Source organism: Hippocampus guttulatus, chromosome 6 (genome assembly GCF_054856545.1).
Source record: "Hippocampus guttulatus isolate MCC_2025c chromosome 6, RoL_Hgut_1.0, whole genome shotgun sequence".
NCBI lineage: Eukaryota > Metazoa > Chordata > Actinopteri > Syngnathiformes > Syngnathidae > Hippocampus > Hippocampus guttulatus.
Window position 1 is genome coordinate 17,205,942 of NC_141266.1, and position 17,877 is coordinate 17,223,818.

The 17,877-nt window shown below is 45.1% G+C and overlaps 1 protein-coding gene across 3 annotated transcripts; it reads right to left on the bottom strand.

Annotated features, from left to right (window-relative positions):
* Positions 1-733: 733 nt before the first annotated feature.
* Positions 734-17,814, bottom strand: shc1 (SHC (Src homology 2 domain containing) transforming protein 1). Of its 3 annotated transcripts, none has more exons than XM_086112584.1 (12): positions 13,234-17,814; positions 12,197-12,267; positions 11,758-11,821; positions 8,880-8,999; positions 7,036-7,089; positions 6,635-6,686; positions 5,794-5,920; positions 5,557-5,704; positions 5,243-5,300; positions 5,003-5,116; positions 4,381-4,616; positions 734-3,842 (listed from the first exon to the last, which is right to left on the bottom strand). In XM_086112584.1, exons 1-12 carry the CDS (start codon positions 13,828-13,830, stop codon positions 3,714-3,716), a joined length of 1,770 nt encoding a protein of 589 aa, XP_085968710.1. In that variant the 5' UTR covers positions 13,831-17,814; the 3' UTR covers positions 734-3,713. The 3 variants fall into 3 exon arrangements, with proteins under 3 accessions (XP_085968710.1, XP_085968709.1, XP_085968711.1); XM_086112583.1 differs by having other exon boundaries at positions 5,003-5,119; positions 13,234-17,812; XM_086112585.1 differs by lacking the exon at positions 7,036-7,089 and having other exon boundaries at positions 5,003-5,119; positions 13,234-17,813.
* Between the last annotated feature and the right edge of the window lie 63 nt (positions 17,815-17,877).

Below are 17,877 nucleotides of genomic sequence, written 5' to 3' on the forward strand. Positions count from 1 at the left end.
TTACTGTATGTCCTTCCACGCCGTCTCTCCTTGTCCACTGACAACACCCCTGAATCAGCACCGTACTGTTAAAAGCTCTTCACAAAGAGGAGAGTTCCAGTGCATGACAGTTCCATGCAAGGCTTTGTTGAGGACAGTGCGACAGGCCAATTGATGCTGCATTCTAGCAGCTTGGGTTGGGGGGTGGGGGGGGGGGGGGGGTGCAAGGGAGAATAATGCTGTAAATTCATTTTTCTTTGTTGTGACATGCAGGATAGCCAGTTTTCACAATAGCAAAATGTAAAATGTTTAGTTCAATTGCCCAATTTAAAATTGTACCCAAGCTTATCACCTTTATTTTTCATTCTTAGTCGGTAGCCCCTATAAGAAGGCAAGGAGAAGAGCTTTGGGCATTCACCGTTTTGGATTCCTCAGACACCAGCTTGTTATCAAAATAAAACAAGATCAATTGAAGAAAGCTGTATCCAAAAGTTTCTTCATGATTCTTCCTTTATACAGTACTAAAAATGCTGTAATATATATGCCAGGCCAGTAGTTGGCGATGTCACGGCATTCTGATTCATGTTGCGCTTGTGGAAAATGACCGTTAATTTAAAAAATCCACCCATTTTCATCCATCTCAGGAGGCGACCAAAAAATTACATCACAGTGTTTTGACTTGACTTCCATTTTATAAACAGCCCTGTTTGGCTTTCGTGACTTTACGAGCAGGAATTCAAAAGTGCTACCAAAATCAATGAATGATATATGCATTTATTTATATATGCAATCTAGACTTTCAGTTACAGATGTAAACATATATTTTCCCTATGGACAAGTATTAAAACAAAAACACAGAAAAAAAATCTAATCACCTGTGTACAATTTTTTTTGTAAAGAACATCAGCTTTTTTTTTTTCCAAAGACACAAATCATCAAGTCACATTGTCACCACCACCGACACACATACAAAAAAACCTCCCCACCTTACTAAATGTAAAAATTGATTTTGTAATCATGCGACAAAGGCAGCTGTGATGGACACAAGACCACTTGACGAATGGTGCGGGTCTACTATCGCAGCCTGGACCTAAAGCAGTGCGTGTGTGCGTCCAGGCAGGTACAGTTTGAGCTACCGCAGGTACAGTTTGAGCTACCGCGTGACTAGGAAAAAAAAAATCCCTTCTCAAATATCAACACGTTCCACCCCTCCATCTAAAGCTCCATGTGAGCTACTCATCAGGTTCGCAAGATAGTCAAGGTTATTTCCTGATGCTCAGGAAATCCCCCCCGCCGCCCTCCCCCCAAAAACAACAGGTGACATCAAGTATCTGTGACTGTACAAGCTAGCTCAATGCGTGCATCAGAAGCAATTGCCATCACTGGAACAGCATGTTTACTGACATGTCTTTTTTTTTTTCATGTCTCTTGTGACTGCATTGAAGAAACAAGGCACAAAGAGATTGCAAAACAACTAGAACATGAACCGCTGACGACGACGATGACAACAGCGGACCGTGGAGTGACATTTGGCTTTCTGGTTCCTTCTGTTTAAAAGAAACAAATCACACTCAAGTATACATCTAGTCCGAATGACACGTGCAGCATTGGCAAAAATCCATCGCGTTACCTTTACATTCTTGTCTGCAGATTTACACGGGAGCCAGTAGATTGTCAACGCAGACATACAGTGGAACCTCCAATGTCCTAAACGTCGGGTGGCATTTTTACAAAAAATGGGGCCCGAAAGTCAGCATCTAAAGTAGTGATTCTCATCATTGGGTCAAATTCTGCTTAATTACTGACAACAAACGATATCTCTTTGTTGTTCGCCTTTGCCAATGAAGTAGTGACAGGCAGAACAATTAAATGCTCCTCAAAGTCTTACCAAGTGTGACACGAACAAGAAAAGGCTTCACGGTACAATGAATTGCATCCATCTATCCAATTTCTAGAGGGCGGTTTTCTCATTTGGGTTGTGAGCTGGAGACTATTCTAGCCGACTTTGGGTGCGAGTCAGGGTACATCCTGGGCTGGTCACACACACCAGTTGTATAGGGTCCATATACATGAACAAGTGTTCACCTTACATTCATACCTATGGTCAATTTAAATGACGCCAACATACATGGTCTTGGAATGTGCGTACTCGGCGAGGAAAACAAAACATGCATATATGTGCAGAACATGCAGATATGCTAACGGATGTTTGAATTATTCAGTGAAGGGACCATTATTCATTTTGTCTGTGCGGAGTTGATTGTGGTGGAACAGTCAGATACGGATCCTCCCATCACATTCAAAATGACAGAACAGCCATTTTATTTTTTGGCCTCGGTAAGGTCACAGGTTAGGTGGAGCCTGCCAGGGTACATGCACACCCTGTTCTGGTCGCCAGCCAAGCACGTATAGACAAAAACGTCCAAACATAAGAGACAATTTCGAACCCAGCATGAATTTTTTTGCAGGATGCGGAAGATGGAAGAACATGCAAAGTCCACACAGCAAGACTGGAGCCAAGATTGGAACCCAGAATCTCTCAACTGTGAGGCAGACATGCCAACCATAGCGCACTGTGCTGCCCACAATCAACAACACAACTTTCATTGAATAAGTAGATGCTAATGTAACTGAACTATAAAGTGCACTAGGCGACTGTATTCCCGGTTCTGTTCTCTCCATTGCTGGACTCAATACATTGAATTCAGTTTTTGACTTCTTTTCATACTTGCTGTGATTGTTAATTGAAACATCACCGAGGTTTTATGTTCGACCACGTAATTCATTCATACTATTGGAGGTTCCACTGTATTCTCGTGTCTAGTAACCGAAAAGGATCTCCACTCATTATTACTAAGCTGTCTGGTGACATCATTGCACAATTATCTACGGGTGATGCATCCAAGATCACGATACAAAATACATTTGGAAATATGCATTGTGTTGTTGCTAATTAGACTCCCCGCGCAAATCCTCTGCTGTTCTTTGGCATGACAGGTGTTGTGTAATCACTCCTATGAAGTCCAGTATGTCACGAGAAAAAAAGAATACATAAAAAGAAAGAAAAAATGTTTTAAAAAAAACAAAATAAACATGATCATTGGCATAGCAGTCCCAGTTTTGCATACATGCTTTTTTCCCCCATATTACAAGTTCAACAGTCCTTAAGGGGCGGAGTGGTTAGGGTCTTCAAGGCTGCTTTTGAAGTTTTTTGAGTTTGTACACACACATACATATACATACATATATATATATATACACACACACACACACACACACACATATATATATATATACATATATGTATATGCATAAATAAAACAAAGCTTGTTTTTCTGCCCAGCAACACGTTCAAGGATGGAAATCACAATGAAAGCATGCAAGTTCATGTTCTATTCATGCTGCTATTTTCCACGTTCCTTTTTGTTTGTTGTTGTTGTTTTTTTTGAATGATTACAAATTAAGACCTGTTTTCCATGGTTGATTTCTTTTGAAGTTGCATTTAGTTTCCTGGACTTTGCTCCCTGCTTCACGATAGACTGTGGAGACGATGCAGCAGTGCTTCAGGGTCGCTTGCCAGATAATTGGGACTGCAGTTCACAGTTTGGTTTACAACAGCAGCATGTCAGAGATTTTGCACACCTTTATTTTCCTTTTTTTTCTTCTTTTGGTGTTGTTGTGTGTATTCCTGTGGTTGTATTTGGTGGAGCCGAAGATGTTTTTTTTTTTTTCTTTCAGGCTCTGCGCTCCACCGGCTGTTGCAGACACACTTCACTTCCCGCCGAAACGATGGGGAGTCTGTTGTCCATGTGGTAACTGATCAGGTGACTCACGCTCTCGAACCGATGGTCTTTTGTACGAACCTGTGAGAACAAAACATATGTTGGTGAATCTACATCTTTCATATCCTGGCAAATTTGAGAAGTTAGTCATTTTGACGGGATGTGTTCTGGCCGCAAATGACAAGTCGCAAAACCTAGTGAAAATGTGTATTCATGAAAATACTCCAAATTTGCATTCTTTTCACATTTAAAATTGATTTATCGCCCTCATAGTGAGGAAAACCAAACCTCTGCACTATTCCAAAGGACCTTGTTACTGCATGCACTGTATTGCAATCTACTGAAAATGTGAAGCGCTTGTTCTATCGGAGCCATTTATTGGCAGCATGTCGTACACATGCAGCTGTCATGTTGCTCTTCAATTTGTGCTTCGAATGCAAAAATGTTGGCGAAATATTATTTTTGATGCACACTGCCATAACTGTTGTCCCCGAAAGGGTTGATTTGACTAAACTTGTATAGCAAACTATAATACGATGGCCCCTTCTGTTGAGAAGATTGAGAATAAATTTGGACATGGAACTGCATGCAAGATTCCCGTGTTTCCCTCGGGACTCACCACTCCCTCCGGGTCGACGAGGAGCAGGTGTTTGGGCTGACCGCCCTGCTGCCCCGTGAGCACGTACTGCCCCGGAGTGGTTCCCGACTCCCGCACTAGAAAGTCTCCATCGCGGCCCAGCAGCCTCTCCGCCTCCCTGCGACTTAAACTGCCATGGAACCAAGTCTCGCACTGTAGCTGCTCCACCAGAGGGGGCGCTGCAGTCACGGAGCCCCCGAGGGCATCATCAAATGGCTCTTTAAAGACAATTGGGATTTATGCTTGTATTAGGAGGACAAGATGTATTGACTCCATTTACAATGTTTTTATGTATTTTCTGGCACTATTCACAAGATGTGGAAATCTAAGTGGGATGGTAAAAGGTGTCTAAGTCAGACTTTCGGTCTGTCCTTAAATGTGTAGAATATCCATTACCAGCGGTATGTTCAGTATCATTTGATTATGCTTCCCATATTTGATTGATTTACTATTTTGGCACAAACATCCTTGACAGTAGCAATTTTATCTTGAACAAATGAGTAAATAAAATAAAGAAATGATGATGACATATCCATTTTGTACAATTACTTTGAAGGTGAGTGACATATAGTAAGTGCTGTGGTTCGAGTCAAGAGTAACTTACTCATGTCGAAAGCATCTCTGTGAGCGTTTCCATTGGCGGCGACTGGGGGGCGGGACTTATCCACATTGACGTAAGAGGGGTCATCAAACATCTCTCGCCCTCCTTCCTTGGCACCTACTAAAAAGCACGCGCTTAAATATAGCTTATGCTTCGCATATTTCATCTTTCACTCTTCATTCTGCACCTGAATGATAACCTTGGCACATGCCATCTGCTGTCTCAAGGGCAAAAGGAGCTCACCTGGCAGAGGTGGCAGAGGCTGCTTGTGAATGTCATTCTGACCAGGTTGTCCATAAGGCTGCAAACACACACACACGCACACACACCAGAAATGATTTACAGTATACACATTTACAATTGTCCCGTATTGGCAGAATGTTTGCCTTTGGCCGGTTAAAAGGATGAAACAGTCAATTGTGATGTGCTGATATTAAACAGAGTCTGTTACCCTTGCTTTACAATCGATTATGCTCTTATCTCTAAATCGCAGAACCACCAGGATCGGTGTTTCATGTGAAAGCAATGCATGGATGCATAAATCTTGTTTGTCTCACCAGTGTAGCTCCCGGACGTGGTCTCATGTCAACCAGACCACCAGGGGGAGGCTGTTTACCGGGGAAGTTATTGTAGTATGGGACGTCAGGCAGGAGGGCGGCCTCGTCGTCCTCTTCCTCCCATGCAGAGCCATCGAACGGAGCCATTCTGATGTAGAGAGTGGCGACCAAAACAGAAAAATGACGAGATTGCATCCAAACTGAAGGGGCATCCAATTATCAGGCGCGCATGAGTACCTGTCATGAGGCGTGACGAGTTTGGGTGGGTTTTTTAAGTACTGTTTGAAGCGCAGTTCAAAGGCCTGGCCGATGGTGCTGATGACTTCCTGGGCTAAACCCTCAGCGCATTCGAGAATGTGACATGCTGCAAGGCAGGTAGAGAAAGATCGGCATTTACTCAAATATTATAGATAGTTCGACAAACACCCTAGTAGGGCAACAGTCATGGACACTTAATTAAAGAACTTGGTTTACTGTGCCATCGTTTCTCAAACTGTGTCCTCCACTCTAATAAACACTATGACTCAATTAGCCACCTGGTATGTTGTCGATTTGAAACTAATAAGTGCATCTCCTCATATAAATGCATCCTTTCTTTGTCAGCGTGGCCATGTCACAGAGTTGTGTGCCTTCATTTATGTTCAACTGCTGTCTAGACACAAGGTTACTTGAGTCCATTCCATTTTAGTGTTTATACTGTAGTTTTATTTTATTCATATTGTACTTCAGTACATTTATTTTTAAATATGTGCGAGTACCGATACCCTACCGGCTTTATTGCAAGGTACTCGTGAAGGTCGCCGATATCAGCCACCGACACCAAAAGGTGTGTGTGGGGGGGGGGGGGGGGGCATTAAGTGAGTTCTCCGAAACAGTAGCTGGTGCTATACTGAAGCAGTTTGACACTTCGCCAACTCATCATTTGTGTCGTTGTGTATCGGAAAGACTTAAAGTGACAGAATTGAATTGAATACAACTTTATTGTCAAATGTGTTGCATGTGTAACATACAACACAGATGAAATTTCTTCCTTCTCAACAAAAAAAACAAGAATGACAATGTTGTTGCTTTTGCTCACCCCTTTGGTTGACTGGGTCTTTGGCCACATATGCTACGTACTCAGCCGTGTCCTGAGAGAGAAAGGCAGAGACGATTAGGGGGCGACTGGGGTGTGGGACCAGGGGATCAATATAGGAAGAAGAAGAAAGGCTGACAAGAAGAAAGACCAAAAGCCGCAGCCTTTTCGAGTTGTAGCAGGAGTTAGGAAAAACACAACACAGAGCTGAAAGAGAGATAAGCGGGAGTAATAATAAGATCAAGAAGGAGACCGGCGAGGCGGTGGTGGGGTGAGTGGTAATCATTGGAATAGAAGATGACAGAAAGAAGCAGGAAGGACGGATATGCAGGCTGGGTTGGAGGAAGACGGAAAAAGGCCAGTGAGAGAGATGTGAACTCGGAGAAGGGGCTCGGGTGACTCACTGGGTCTCCTCCAGAGGCGAAGGAGATGGACTGCATGTGATGATTGGCGATTATCTGTGGAGCAAAAAGGGAAGAGGACGAGGAGGCAGACAGACAGACAGAGAGAGATAGAGAGAGAAAGAGAGGCGGATGACATGAGGGACGGCGGATGAGAGCATGTGGGTGGCGAGACAAATGCAGAGTTGTTACTGGCACACGCGCTTGGTTTTTCCATCACGCGAGTGCCATGAACTGCAGCGGGGCTAAAGATGCTTAGGGCAACACGTGGGACATTGTTTCAACAGTTTACAACTAAAGTGGAGAACGGATCAATAACAGCATTAACACTTGACAATACTGTCTGCCAATTTTGCGAATGGGTGGCCTGTTTGCATTAAAAAGTACAGGCTGGACTACTTTCTACCATCTCTCCATTGGAAAACAAGAATACAGACTATAAAAAGGGCTGCAAAAATAGTTGTCCGTGGAAATAGTCATTGACAGGAATTGAAGGACAGTCTTTGTGGGGGGAAAAAGATCTTGCAGCATAATTACTGTTCCAACAAGCACATTTTATTAAACTTTTTCGTGGGACTGCGCATCACTTCCAGCTTAGCTTTTATAGGCAACACCCCCTGCCTGCTTTGAGCAATTCAAAAAACATTTCGTTACAATTGGAAATTGGAACATAGGAAATCGTTTCGCTACGAGCAATGAAAAGTGAAGAAAATCCCATTTACGTAACAGACGCTAACATAAATAGCATGTAGATGAAGCAGAATGGCTAATTGTGGGGGTTGAAAATGACCCGCAAATGGCACATTTTTTTACTGAGATGAAAACAATATTTGCGCATGCAATATTATTGAGTATATTTACCGTAAAATCCCATGAATACCGTGCATCCGTGTGCGCCTCCTAAAATCAACCTTAAAAAGTTTTTGTTTTTTGTACTTGTGTATAATGCAGACTCCCAATTTGATGGTATCCTTTATTACCAGAGTGAATCACATGAATGAATAAAGATTAAAAACCTACCAATAAAGTGTAAAGGCTTTTATATCCTTGTAAATAAAAATAAAATGAAATACATAAAAAAATTAAGCTATTTTCACATACCTATGACGTAGGTCTATCCAAGTATTTTTAAAATCATGTTTTGGAAATTCTTGTTCTTGCGCTGCACTGTACACACTTTTAGTAAGCAATTTAAAAAAAAATAATTTTGCTTTAAAATCTCTTTAACTGTGTTTTAATTCCGGTATGTGAAGCATATTGTGTTACATTGTGTTTGAAATGCGCTATAAATCAACGATTCCATTTTTTCCCCCCTTTTAAAACCCAGGCACTGGTTTTAAAAGGTGGTAAAAAGAAAAAAAGATAACATTTATCTTAAAACTGTGCTATTATAAATATAGATAATAAATGTACAAATGTTTAATGATGGTGACAGTTTTGAACAACAATGACGCTCGGCAGCATCGCTGAACTGTTTGTTGTGTTGAGCTTCAAATGTTGCACTGTAGGCCAGGCCTTGAATTCATATTTGGAATTTACACACAAAGAGCCCTTGACTGAGGAAGCACACCCACGTTACCTGCCCAACGTTGGCGTTTCCCTCTGGAATTTGACCTGAAGATGTTAAATATTGCCACTGTGCTATAATTTGCATGTTATCTCTCACGTTACGCAAACCCTGTTCATCCTTTGCGCTTGCAACACCCACTGGATGGAAATGTGTCAATTCTAGTATTATCACTCGGATGTTACGTATTGGCTTTTTTTTTTTCTCTGTCTCTGATAAAACATGGGATTACTGCAGTGTGCGCATTCGTCGACACTGCCAAACAGAGATTCTGTCCCACCTGTTTGCAGTCCGATTCCAGCAGGTTGAGGCTGCTTGTGGAGATGGTGAGGCTGATTGTCATGCCAGCAAACTGCAGGTTGCTCTTGCCGAGAATAGACGTGAGGCAGCGTGAGGACGGCTGCAAAGGAGTGAAAACGGAAATAAACAAACATGTTCTAAGAGCGTGGGTCACCGGCCTTTTTGAAGAGCCGATTCATTCAAAGGGCCCTAGTTTGATTCACACTTCTGTGTGAAGCCAATACAGGTAGGAAACATAAACACCAATATACAACACTTGATTTCTATTTTTCTCTGCAAAAGTGTTTACATTTACAAATGATTTCTTCTTCAACATTCCTATGAAACCACAAACTCCCATCACCGCTGTGCTCCTTCGAGAACAGGCCTGCAAGTGACTCATGTGGCCCTTGGGGGCCATCTGGTGTCCGCGGGCAACATTTGGTGACCGTTGGCTGAGAGCGGGGGTCGGCAACACGCGGCTCCAGAGCTGCATGCGGCTCTTTAGCGACATCTAGTGGCTCCCTGGAGCTTTATAAAAAATGTTTGAAAATGGAAAATATTTTGATAGGAGGCTAACATAGCTCAAATAGATATAGATACATGTTGGAGCTCCGAAAAAGGAGAGCTGTGGTGTTAGTTTTTAAAAACGTACACTTTATTTATGCTTTTAACGGTCTCGACAAACACAGAGACGTCTGCGTCTGACTCCGTGCCTTCTCTCTTCTCGTTCAACTCGAGAGGCGTTCAAAGACAGCCTCCGAAAAACGGAAATTAATGATCACTTCATTGACACTAAGAAAAGCGAATATAATGCACCAAAACAGAAGATCAAGCGAGGAAATCACAAAATAAATTCTATGGGGGCGTTTGTGAACAATGAATAACAAACAATTCTGAGACAGTCCAGTCTCCTACACACATACAACATGTGTTTCCTTCATTGTAAGTTTTATAGAAGGCTTTTATTTATTTTTTTTGCGGCTCCAGACATTTTTCTTTTGTCCTTGATAGGTTGATTATTTTTAGTTATCATACATTCGCTTATCATTAATGTTATTATTAATGTTATATTGATAGTGAGTGATTGATTGGTTGATTATGCTCGCAATGAAGAACGCTTATGCTTTTAATAAAGATATATTGCTTCTGAATCATTATATATATTAATCACAATGTACTCACATTTATCATCTTTTTATCCATTATATATTCGCATTTATACTCAAGAATGCTTCGTGCACTGTGTGGAAGTTTAGGGACGCAACCACCTTTCCGAGGACGTGGTTGGGAAGAGATAAGTGTTAAGACGAAACAGTGAGCAAGGTTGGACAGTGAATGGAGCCCTCAACACCAGCTGCAACGTGATGTTTTTGTAACCATTGCACACATGTACGTAATTTACACTCACATACACACACATAGTCAAACAAGTTCAGTGTGTGTTCAACAGCCCCCACCCTTTAGATTGGACACACCTATGTAGTAGATTTCCCAATAAATGAGGGGGTGAAGGAGGAGATCGTGAGGGGTGACGTGCCGAGAACCGAAACCAAACGCTTCGTTCCCTCCTGGTACCAGAATTGAGTCTCCTGTCTCCTCCTTGTGTTTTATTTATTAAGTGTCAAATTGGATAAATCTGACAGTCCTATACTGTATGTCTCTTTCAACATTTTGGGTTGCCGACCCCTGGCTTCGAGGTTAAAAAAAAAAAAAATCTCAGCATGTCTGCGTAAGAAACCCGCATGTGTGGAAGTTCTCATGGCTGGGGTGAAGGCGGGAGAGAACAGCTGCAATTGTGAAATCGATCCTGTCTGCTTGGCAAGGCCAACTGTGGCCCATGAGGAGCAGACAGGATGATCCACAAAGGCCTGGACAAGAACATCACACACACACACACACACACACACACGCGCACACACACACACACACACACACACACACACACACACACACACACACACACACACACACACACACACACACTGAACACCAGGACCATTGTGCCAGCCAGTTCCTGAAAAGAATCTTGGGATAGGACTCACATGCCGAGCTGGAATAACCAGAGATTACAGAGACCTTTTAGAGTAGTTAAATTTTAGAATCGTGTCAGTTATGCTCTGCGACGGGCAAGGCATTCCTTGGTCAAACAGTGCTATGGCATGGGGCCAGTGAATATAGCCACCTGTCTGCTTTTTGTTTGACAAGAATACCGAGCAGAGACCAGCTGTTGGAGTTTAACACTGACTCCATCTATGCACACGCCCCAAAATTGGTACAATTTACAAAAAAATGGCTCAAAAGTCAAACAGAAAATTTGGTGGCACACAGAGAGGAAGAACGGCTTTCAACTGCTCATGCGAGATTCTACTACTACTTTTTCCATGAGCGTCGGACAGTCGAAGTGTACGGAAGAGGATTAGGGCCAATGAAGAGAAGTGTCTATTATGTAATCAATAAATCCCGCATTGTATCATCTGGGGTTTCACAACAAAAATTATGTATGCAAGTGGAATTATTGCAGCGATACAGTTCGTATAAAAGGCCAAGAACTTCCACTCCACTTAATGCGCTATGGGACTAACTTGGAAGTCGCATTGTGTTTGACTTTGGCGGCTCCACCTATGACTGGCGTGCGTGATCGGTAATTACCTGCGAGTACGCCATTATCCGCAGGACTGCGCAATCAAACTAAATTCAGACGCATGTATGATTCGCCAGAGCGTGCGATTGCATAGCCAACTGACCACAGAGTGGACAATCAAGCTAAATCTAGCTCTCGTCCAGAAAAGCCTTTACCACTGCTGCCCACTTAAGCAGTATAAATAAATGATGTCCCGTATGGGTGTGCACGCGGAGACAATGTGCTTGCTGTGTACCTTTCTTCGTCGCTGGGCTCCTTTGGCTCCCGGCACAGCCTCGCACACCACCGAGATGGCCTCCCTGAAAGATTTACAACATGCAAGCACGGTGTTGCACATCATAAACGCCGACACCTTCCTGGACTCGCTTGTTGTGCTGCGTGGATCAAATGACTGAACGTATTGTCGCCGGCGGGGTGTGCTCGCCGCTCGCCACAGACACAAACATTGCGACGGAAACCAGAAGGAAACCACTGGAATGCCACAACATTCTAATTTAAGTGGGGGGTGGGAGGGGGGGGGGTGTCAAGAAAGCAGCGGACATGAAGACACACAACAAGTCAGACGCTGCGGCAGAGAAAAAGGACAGACAAGCAGGCAAACACACAAATGTGTCTGGCTCCATTTTAACCACATGACCAGACACACGGAGAATTTGGACGGCGCGGGGCCTCACCTGGTGACCTGAGTTCTGGTGTTGAAGTCCAGCGCTCGCATGGATTGTAGCACCTCCACGCACCCCATGTACTGCACAGGAAATAGGAAGCAAACGCCGTAACATGAGCAACCTTTTCCTGTTGCAGTAACTATTGAAACGTTTGGATGTTCCTTCACTTTACGCATATTGGAAAACTAACAATTGGTTCATTTTCTCCAGTTAAAGAAAATGCACCAAAATACCCAACGTTATGGTAAAAGATTATACACTGTAAACAGATGACAAATTTGAGAAAAAACAAAACAAAGATCTACAGCTAACTGTTGCAGATGCTAGCTAGCAAGCGACGTACCACATATTACAATGGTCAGGCTACCTGCATTCTTTTTTTCTACTTATGATCATTCAGAATGTTGATTCTCTCTTGAAGTCTTTCCAAACCTTTGTGCCAGGGCACACGACACAATTGAACTTAGGTGACTAAAAAAATTATTGTTTATTCTGGCAAATCATGTAACTTTGATCACCAATCTATGCCGGCAACATATAGCGACAGGCAGACCAATCAATCACCCTTCTACTAGATGGCAAAAAGTGCAAAGAACCTGTATAGAAAGGACACTTTGATCCTCTCCTCTTTCATCTATAACTGCTTCAGACAACAAAGTGTATGCAGAAAATTGGTGAAGATTGCACGACTGTCTGTGTCCTATGTGTTGTGTTGTGTTATTTTTGTTATTTTGACTTCAAAATGGCGCCGCGTGAGTGGCTGCCTTTCCAGCAGCTCCTATATTTTGTTGTTCTACTTCTTCCTTTCATAACTTTGCTGCTGTGAATCGGGAATTTCTCCATTGCGAGACTAATAAAGGTTTTCTTATCTTCTATTGGCTAACGGAGAGGATGAGGACTATGTGTTAGGTACATTCGCGGTCAAAAGTTTGGACACACTTGCTCATCCAGTTGATTGAGAAGGTGCGTCCAAATTTTTAACTGCTCGTGTATATGAAAAGTATAAGCAGGCCGATGGCGACAAGATTACAAAGTCCTTCACATACCCGTACGGAGTAGGAGACGCCGGTCGTGCTGACCACGTTGTCAGAGTGCAGCCACCCACGGGTGGGCTTGTTGACGAAGGAGCCATGCCGCGTCCACTCATCTCCTCCGAGCTGAGCACCTTCTACTCGTGCCCTCCTGGACGCCCCTCCCAGCCGGTTCATCTCCTGTAGGGGGGGTCGGGGAGGGGGAGAAGGAGCGGTTAAAGGGTGGAGCGGGTGATGGAGCGGAGGGGAGGTCTCGCTGGAGTTGCTCCCGTCGTCCCCAGGGGACGCGACAGGCGCCCGGGTCGGCGGTGGCCTGCTGGAGGCCTTGAGTCCTGGGAGTAGAGTGGCAGACACGCCCAGGCGCAAGGAGCCCATCCTTGGGAAGAAGGAGCAGAGGGTGGTGGGGCTGTTCTCAGGTGGCCGGGGAGGAGGAGGGGGCAAGATAGGAGTGAGGGAGGAGGAGGAGATCGAAGAAGGTAAGCCAGGAGAGGGAGTGAGAGGCGTGGCGGGAGTTGAAGGTGGGAAGGACGATGGATTGGAGTTTGTCTCATCAGTCGAGCTGAGCGATTCACTTCGAAAGTGGCTGTACTTGCTTTTTGGGACAAGCTCCATACTGGTTCTGCTTTTATCAGTCTGAACGTCCGAACAAGTCCACACAGGCTGTAGTGATGTGTATCAAGGTTGATTTCTTTCTGGCTTCAGACTTTCTCTCTTAAGGACGCGCAGCCGGTCTTCCTCAGCGCGAGAGCGGCATCCATCTGTCCGGTTGTCAGTCTTCCACTCAGTTGAAGGCAGCCCAAAGTGGACCGCTTTAAAAATGGCTTCATCCACAATGTAAGCGGTGTTCAAAATGTCTTTTAGGAAAAGAGCGAGCTTCCGGCTGATGGCTGTGTACAGATGCTGACGGTTGCTTTGGAGCGTCTCGGCGCGCGACATGTTGACATCAGTTCACTTCTCAAAGCAGAGTTCATTGTGTGATCAGCTCAAAAAATAGATAAATAAAAAAGACATCTTGCTCCAACGAACAGGCCATCTTTTAAACCAATCGGTGAAGATTTGTGTCCCAACTAGATGGTCTCTCAGCTCAGCTGTCAGTGGCACCAAAGAAAATCAACACGAGTGATTGTCTCTCAACGCTGCTTGCATTTGTGTGTGTGTGTGTGTGTGTGTGATATCGCGGAGAGGAAGGAGCGTAGGTGTGTATGCGCGAGAGAGCTCCCTCGGCGGCTCTGTCCAGCTTGACACAGGCCAATAAAAACCCTATTAGCAGCCACCGAGGGGAATCGCGAGAGGGCTGTGCACCCTAACAAGGCGACGACACACGCGCGGCTTCAATTGGTCAGCAGCCGACGACACACACCTGCAACCTCAATTGGCCAAAGGAGAGAAATCAAGCTTACACATTTATGGCTAGTGTCCCACTCCTGGTAGAAGCACCCTTGTTATTAAAGCCTGCTAAAGTCTTCTACTCCCTCTCCTTCTTCCTCCAAACAATTTGGGGTCCGCCGTGACCGGCCTTAGCTGGCTCCCTAACCGCGTTGTCTTCCTCCCGCTTCTTCCAGATCACTTCTGGCGCTGGCTCCTTCCCTTTCTCGCTACTCCCGTCTCTCTTCTCCCTCTCCCCTCGCCTCGCCTGGAAGTCCTCTCTCTTCCTCCACACAATGTACTCAGCCAGCCTCTGTCTCTCTAGCGCCTCCGCCCTCTCCCGCGCCACCACTTCCTCTCGCCTCTTCCAGATGATCTCCCCCTCACCCCCTCCCGCGGCTGCTTGCCCGTTCTCCAGGCTGTCCGTTTAAGAGTGCCTCTTGTTTCGAAAGTTGTTAACCGCGGGTTTCTCTTGCCTCCCTCGCCTCAAGAGAAGGGCCGGCTAGAGGTTCTACTCACCTAGTTAGACACCAGTGAAATAAGAAAACAGAAAGAGTGGGCTCGTAACGGCCCATTCCTGACTGAGGTTCCTGATATGGCTAAAACAAGTGAGGTTGTTGTGGTTTGAAATTGGTCACCACCAGAGCACCATTGGAAATATGTGTCGGACATCCACTGCAGTAGTGCAGTGGTGATGTCACACCAGAGGACGCAGGTCATTGGCGAATGAAGGCCAACGGGTTTGTTGTGATAGTAATGAGACCTGATTTGTAATTCACAATTAAACTCTCTCTCTGCTGACCCTTCAATGCATCGGCGCCCTGACCTTGTTATGTCAAGCAAGACGCCCAGATAGTCGTCAGTTTCCTGAGAGAAGAGCAGTGATGTAGGCCTTAGTCGCCTGGAGATAAAGCTTTTTTTTTTTTAAACTGTGGACTGCTGTACAGATGTAGTGTACCACCTTATATTCTGCATAGTCCAACCTTAAAGGCAAACAACAGTCCGTTAACATTAACAGTTCCCCACAAGCCGAAGTTCCGCAAGGAAAACAGTCAAACGGGCAACACCGCCGCCTCAGCGTGGCTCAGGCACTCGTCATAGTCGCAATCTCTTGACCTTTACTCCCTCCGGGGAGATCGGCACACACCTTGCCGAGATAAGACCTGCACCTGCATGGTTGGCACCAATATTCATGTGAAGTAAAAACAAAATAAAAAAACACTTCAGACCACATCTGAAGTCCCACGCACCAGCTTGCGATGACCAACAGTCGCCCACAACCAGTCTAGCACCACAGAGGGCTTGTCTAGCAAAGCTCGCTAGTCATCCATCTGGTCGTGGATTAGGAGCACCGTGTAGGAGCCGCTCAAAGTCGAGCGGCGTGAGACAAAAGTTGTATGGCTGGAAAAGTTACCCTGCTTTCAGGGCCACCGGGAGGGGGGGGGGGGGGGGGGGTCAACCGCCGAAGGGTTGCCGAGGCCAAACCAAACAGTCTGACAAGCCCCACATATAAATGGATTGTTCTTTAAAAAAAAAAAGATTCAACCCGTCCTGACTTCTTTAAACGAGCACAGCTGAAGTGTTCCAAGAGTAGTGTGCTGCCAAAAGGATGCTTGAGCGCACACAGGAAACAGGGGAGGTCAGGTGACTTCAGTGGAGATGACTCACGAAACGTGAGTGGAAATCCTGAGTCATCTATACGTGGACAGTCGAGGAAACGGCCACACACGTAACAAGAATCAATTATTTCAAGTCGTCCCCTTGTGTCTGGACGTACGGAACCGAACTGAAAGATCCTCGCACAAAAGGATGCTCAAGCGTAGAAGGGGACGCGGGTTAAGCGAGGTGACTTCAGAAGGGAAGACTCGCAATACACGAGGCCATCTAGTTGGGACACAATTTGACTGATGGGGATTTAGGTTCGCTGCAGTTGACTTAAGGTGAGATCAGGACAAAGGAAGCGACTGAGACTCACCATAGGGTGAACGCAAAATAGCGAGTGGGGAGGGGAGGGGGAGACGGGTGACCTGAAGCAACCCTGATTCTCTGAGACTGGTGAGCTCAGCACAGACGGGGACCGTCTCGCGCGTGAAAACAAAAGGCAGTCAGTGTTTTCATACTATTTTCGAAAAACTGGACACAATCACAAATCCAAACGGACTGCATCATCTCCACTGAATGGATGCAATTAAAGAACGGAGCAGCACCGGTTTTAAACAAGTAATACAGACAAAGAAAAAACTTTACATCTCGCTCCGCCTGCAGCTGCAAGCCATTGCCATGGCAACAGACGGTTAAAAGAGATGCCTGTTGAGAAGGTTTGCCGAGTAAGTCCTGACAACGGCAGAAAAAGAGTTGGCAGACAAAGAGCGCGGTTGAATCACACGACTGCAGCTAATCATAACGTTGATGACTCCACATAATTATTTCTTTGTCTCACTGAACAGGAGGACCAACCCCCCCCCTGAAAGATCAATAGCTTTCAGGAAATGATCAAAGTTGGAGCGGCGTCGCGCCGACCATAAAAGCCAATCAATGTTGACATGCCATGTTGGCGGCATGCGACCGGCTCCAACTAGGGCAATGTCTAGCGAGTAAGCGTAAACTGACCGAACAACAAGCCTGTACAACAACACTGGTTCAGAAAACTTGCATAAAATTGTGTTTTTTAAAAAAAAAACCCTGAATATTCAAAAGACTGTAAGCAACAACACACTGGTTGACTAGAACATCATAATATCAACATGAAAAAGTACAACCAAGTGAGCGGAATTTGTTCTTCTCTGTACAAAGAGTTTAAACAACAAATAGCGGTCCATATTCACATGACGGTAATGTTCTCCGCTCATCCGTCCTCCCCTTCCGCTCAGTCCTTCCACTCCCTAAAAAAAATAAGAAAAAGAATCAAAACGTCTTTCGCTCGGTTAATTCACAAAGTCACCGTCGGCTGCGCGTCTTCATCTTTCCTCTCGTCCTCCTGTGCGTTGGACTGTCCTCTCCACTTCTTTTGCTTCTTCTTCTCTCCCCCCCCTCCGCTCCCTCATTCACACTCTCCCTCACTTGGGGCAGATGGTGGAATGGCAGCGCTGCCAGGGCGGACAATGGCACTACTTCATTGTGCTCTTCTTCTCCCCCTCCACTTCCACTCTGTCTGCCCTCCCCCTCCCTTCATGTCTAGGCGGGTGACGCTGCCTCCTATTCTTGCCCTCACCGTCTCTCAGCATCTCTCTCTCTCTCTCTGTAACACACATACAGTACCCCTCCTTTCCTCTCATCCTGTTTCCCCGCCTCCCT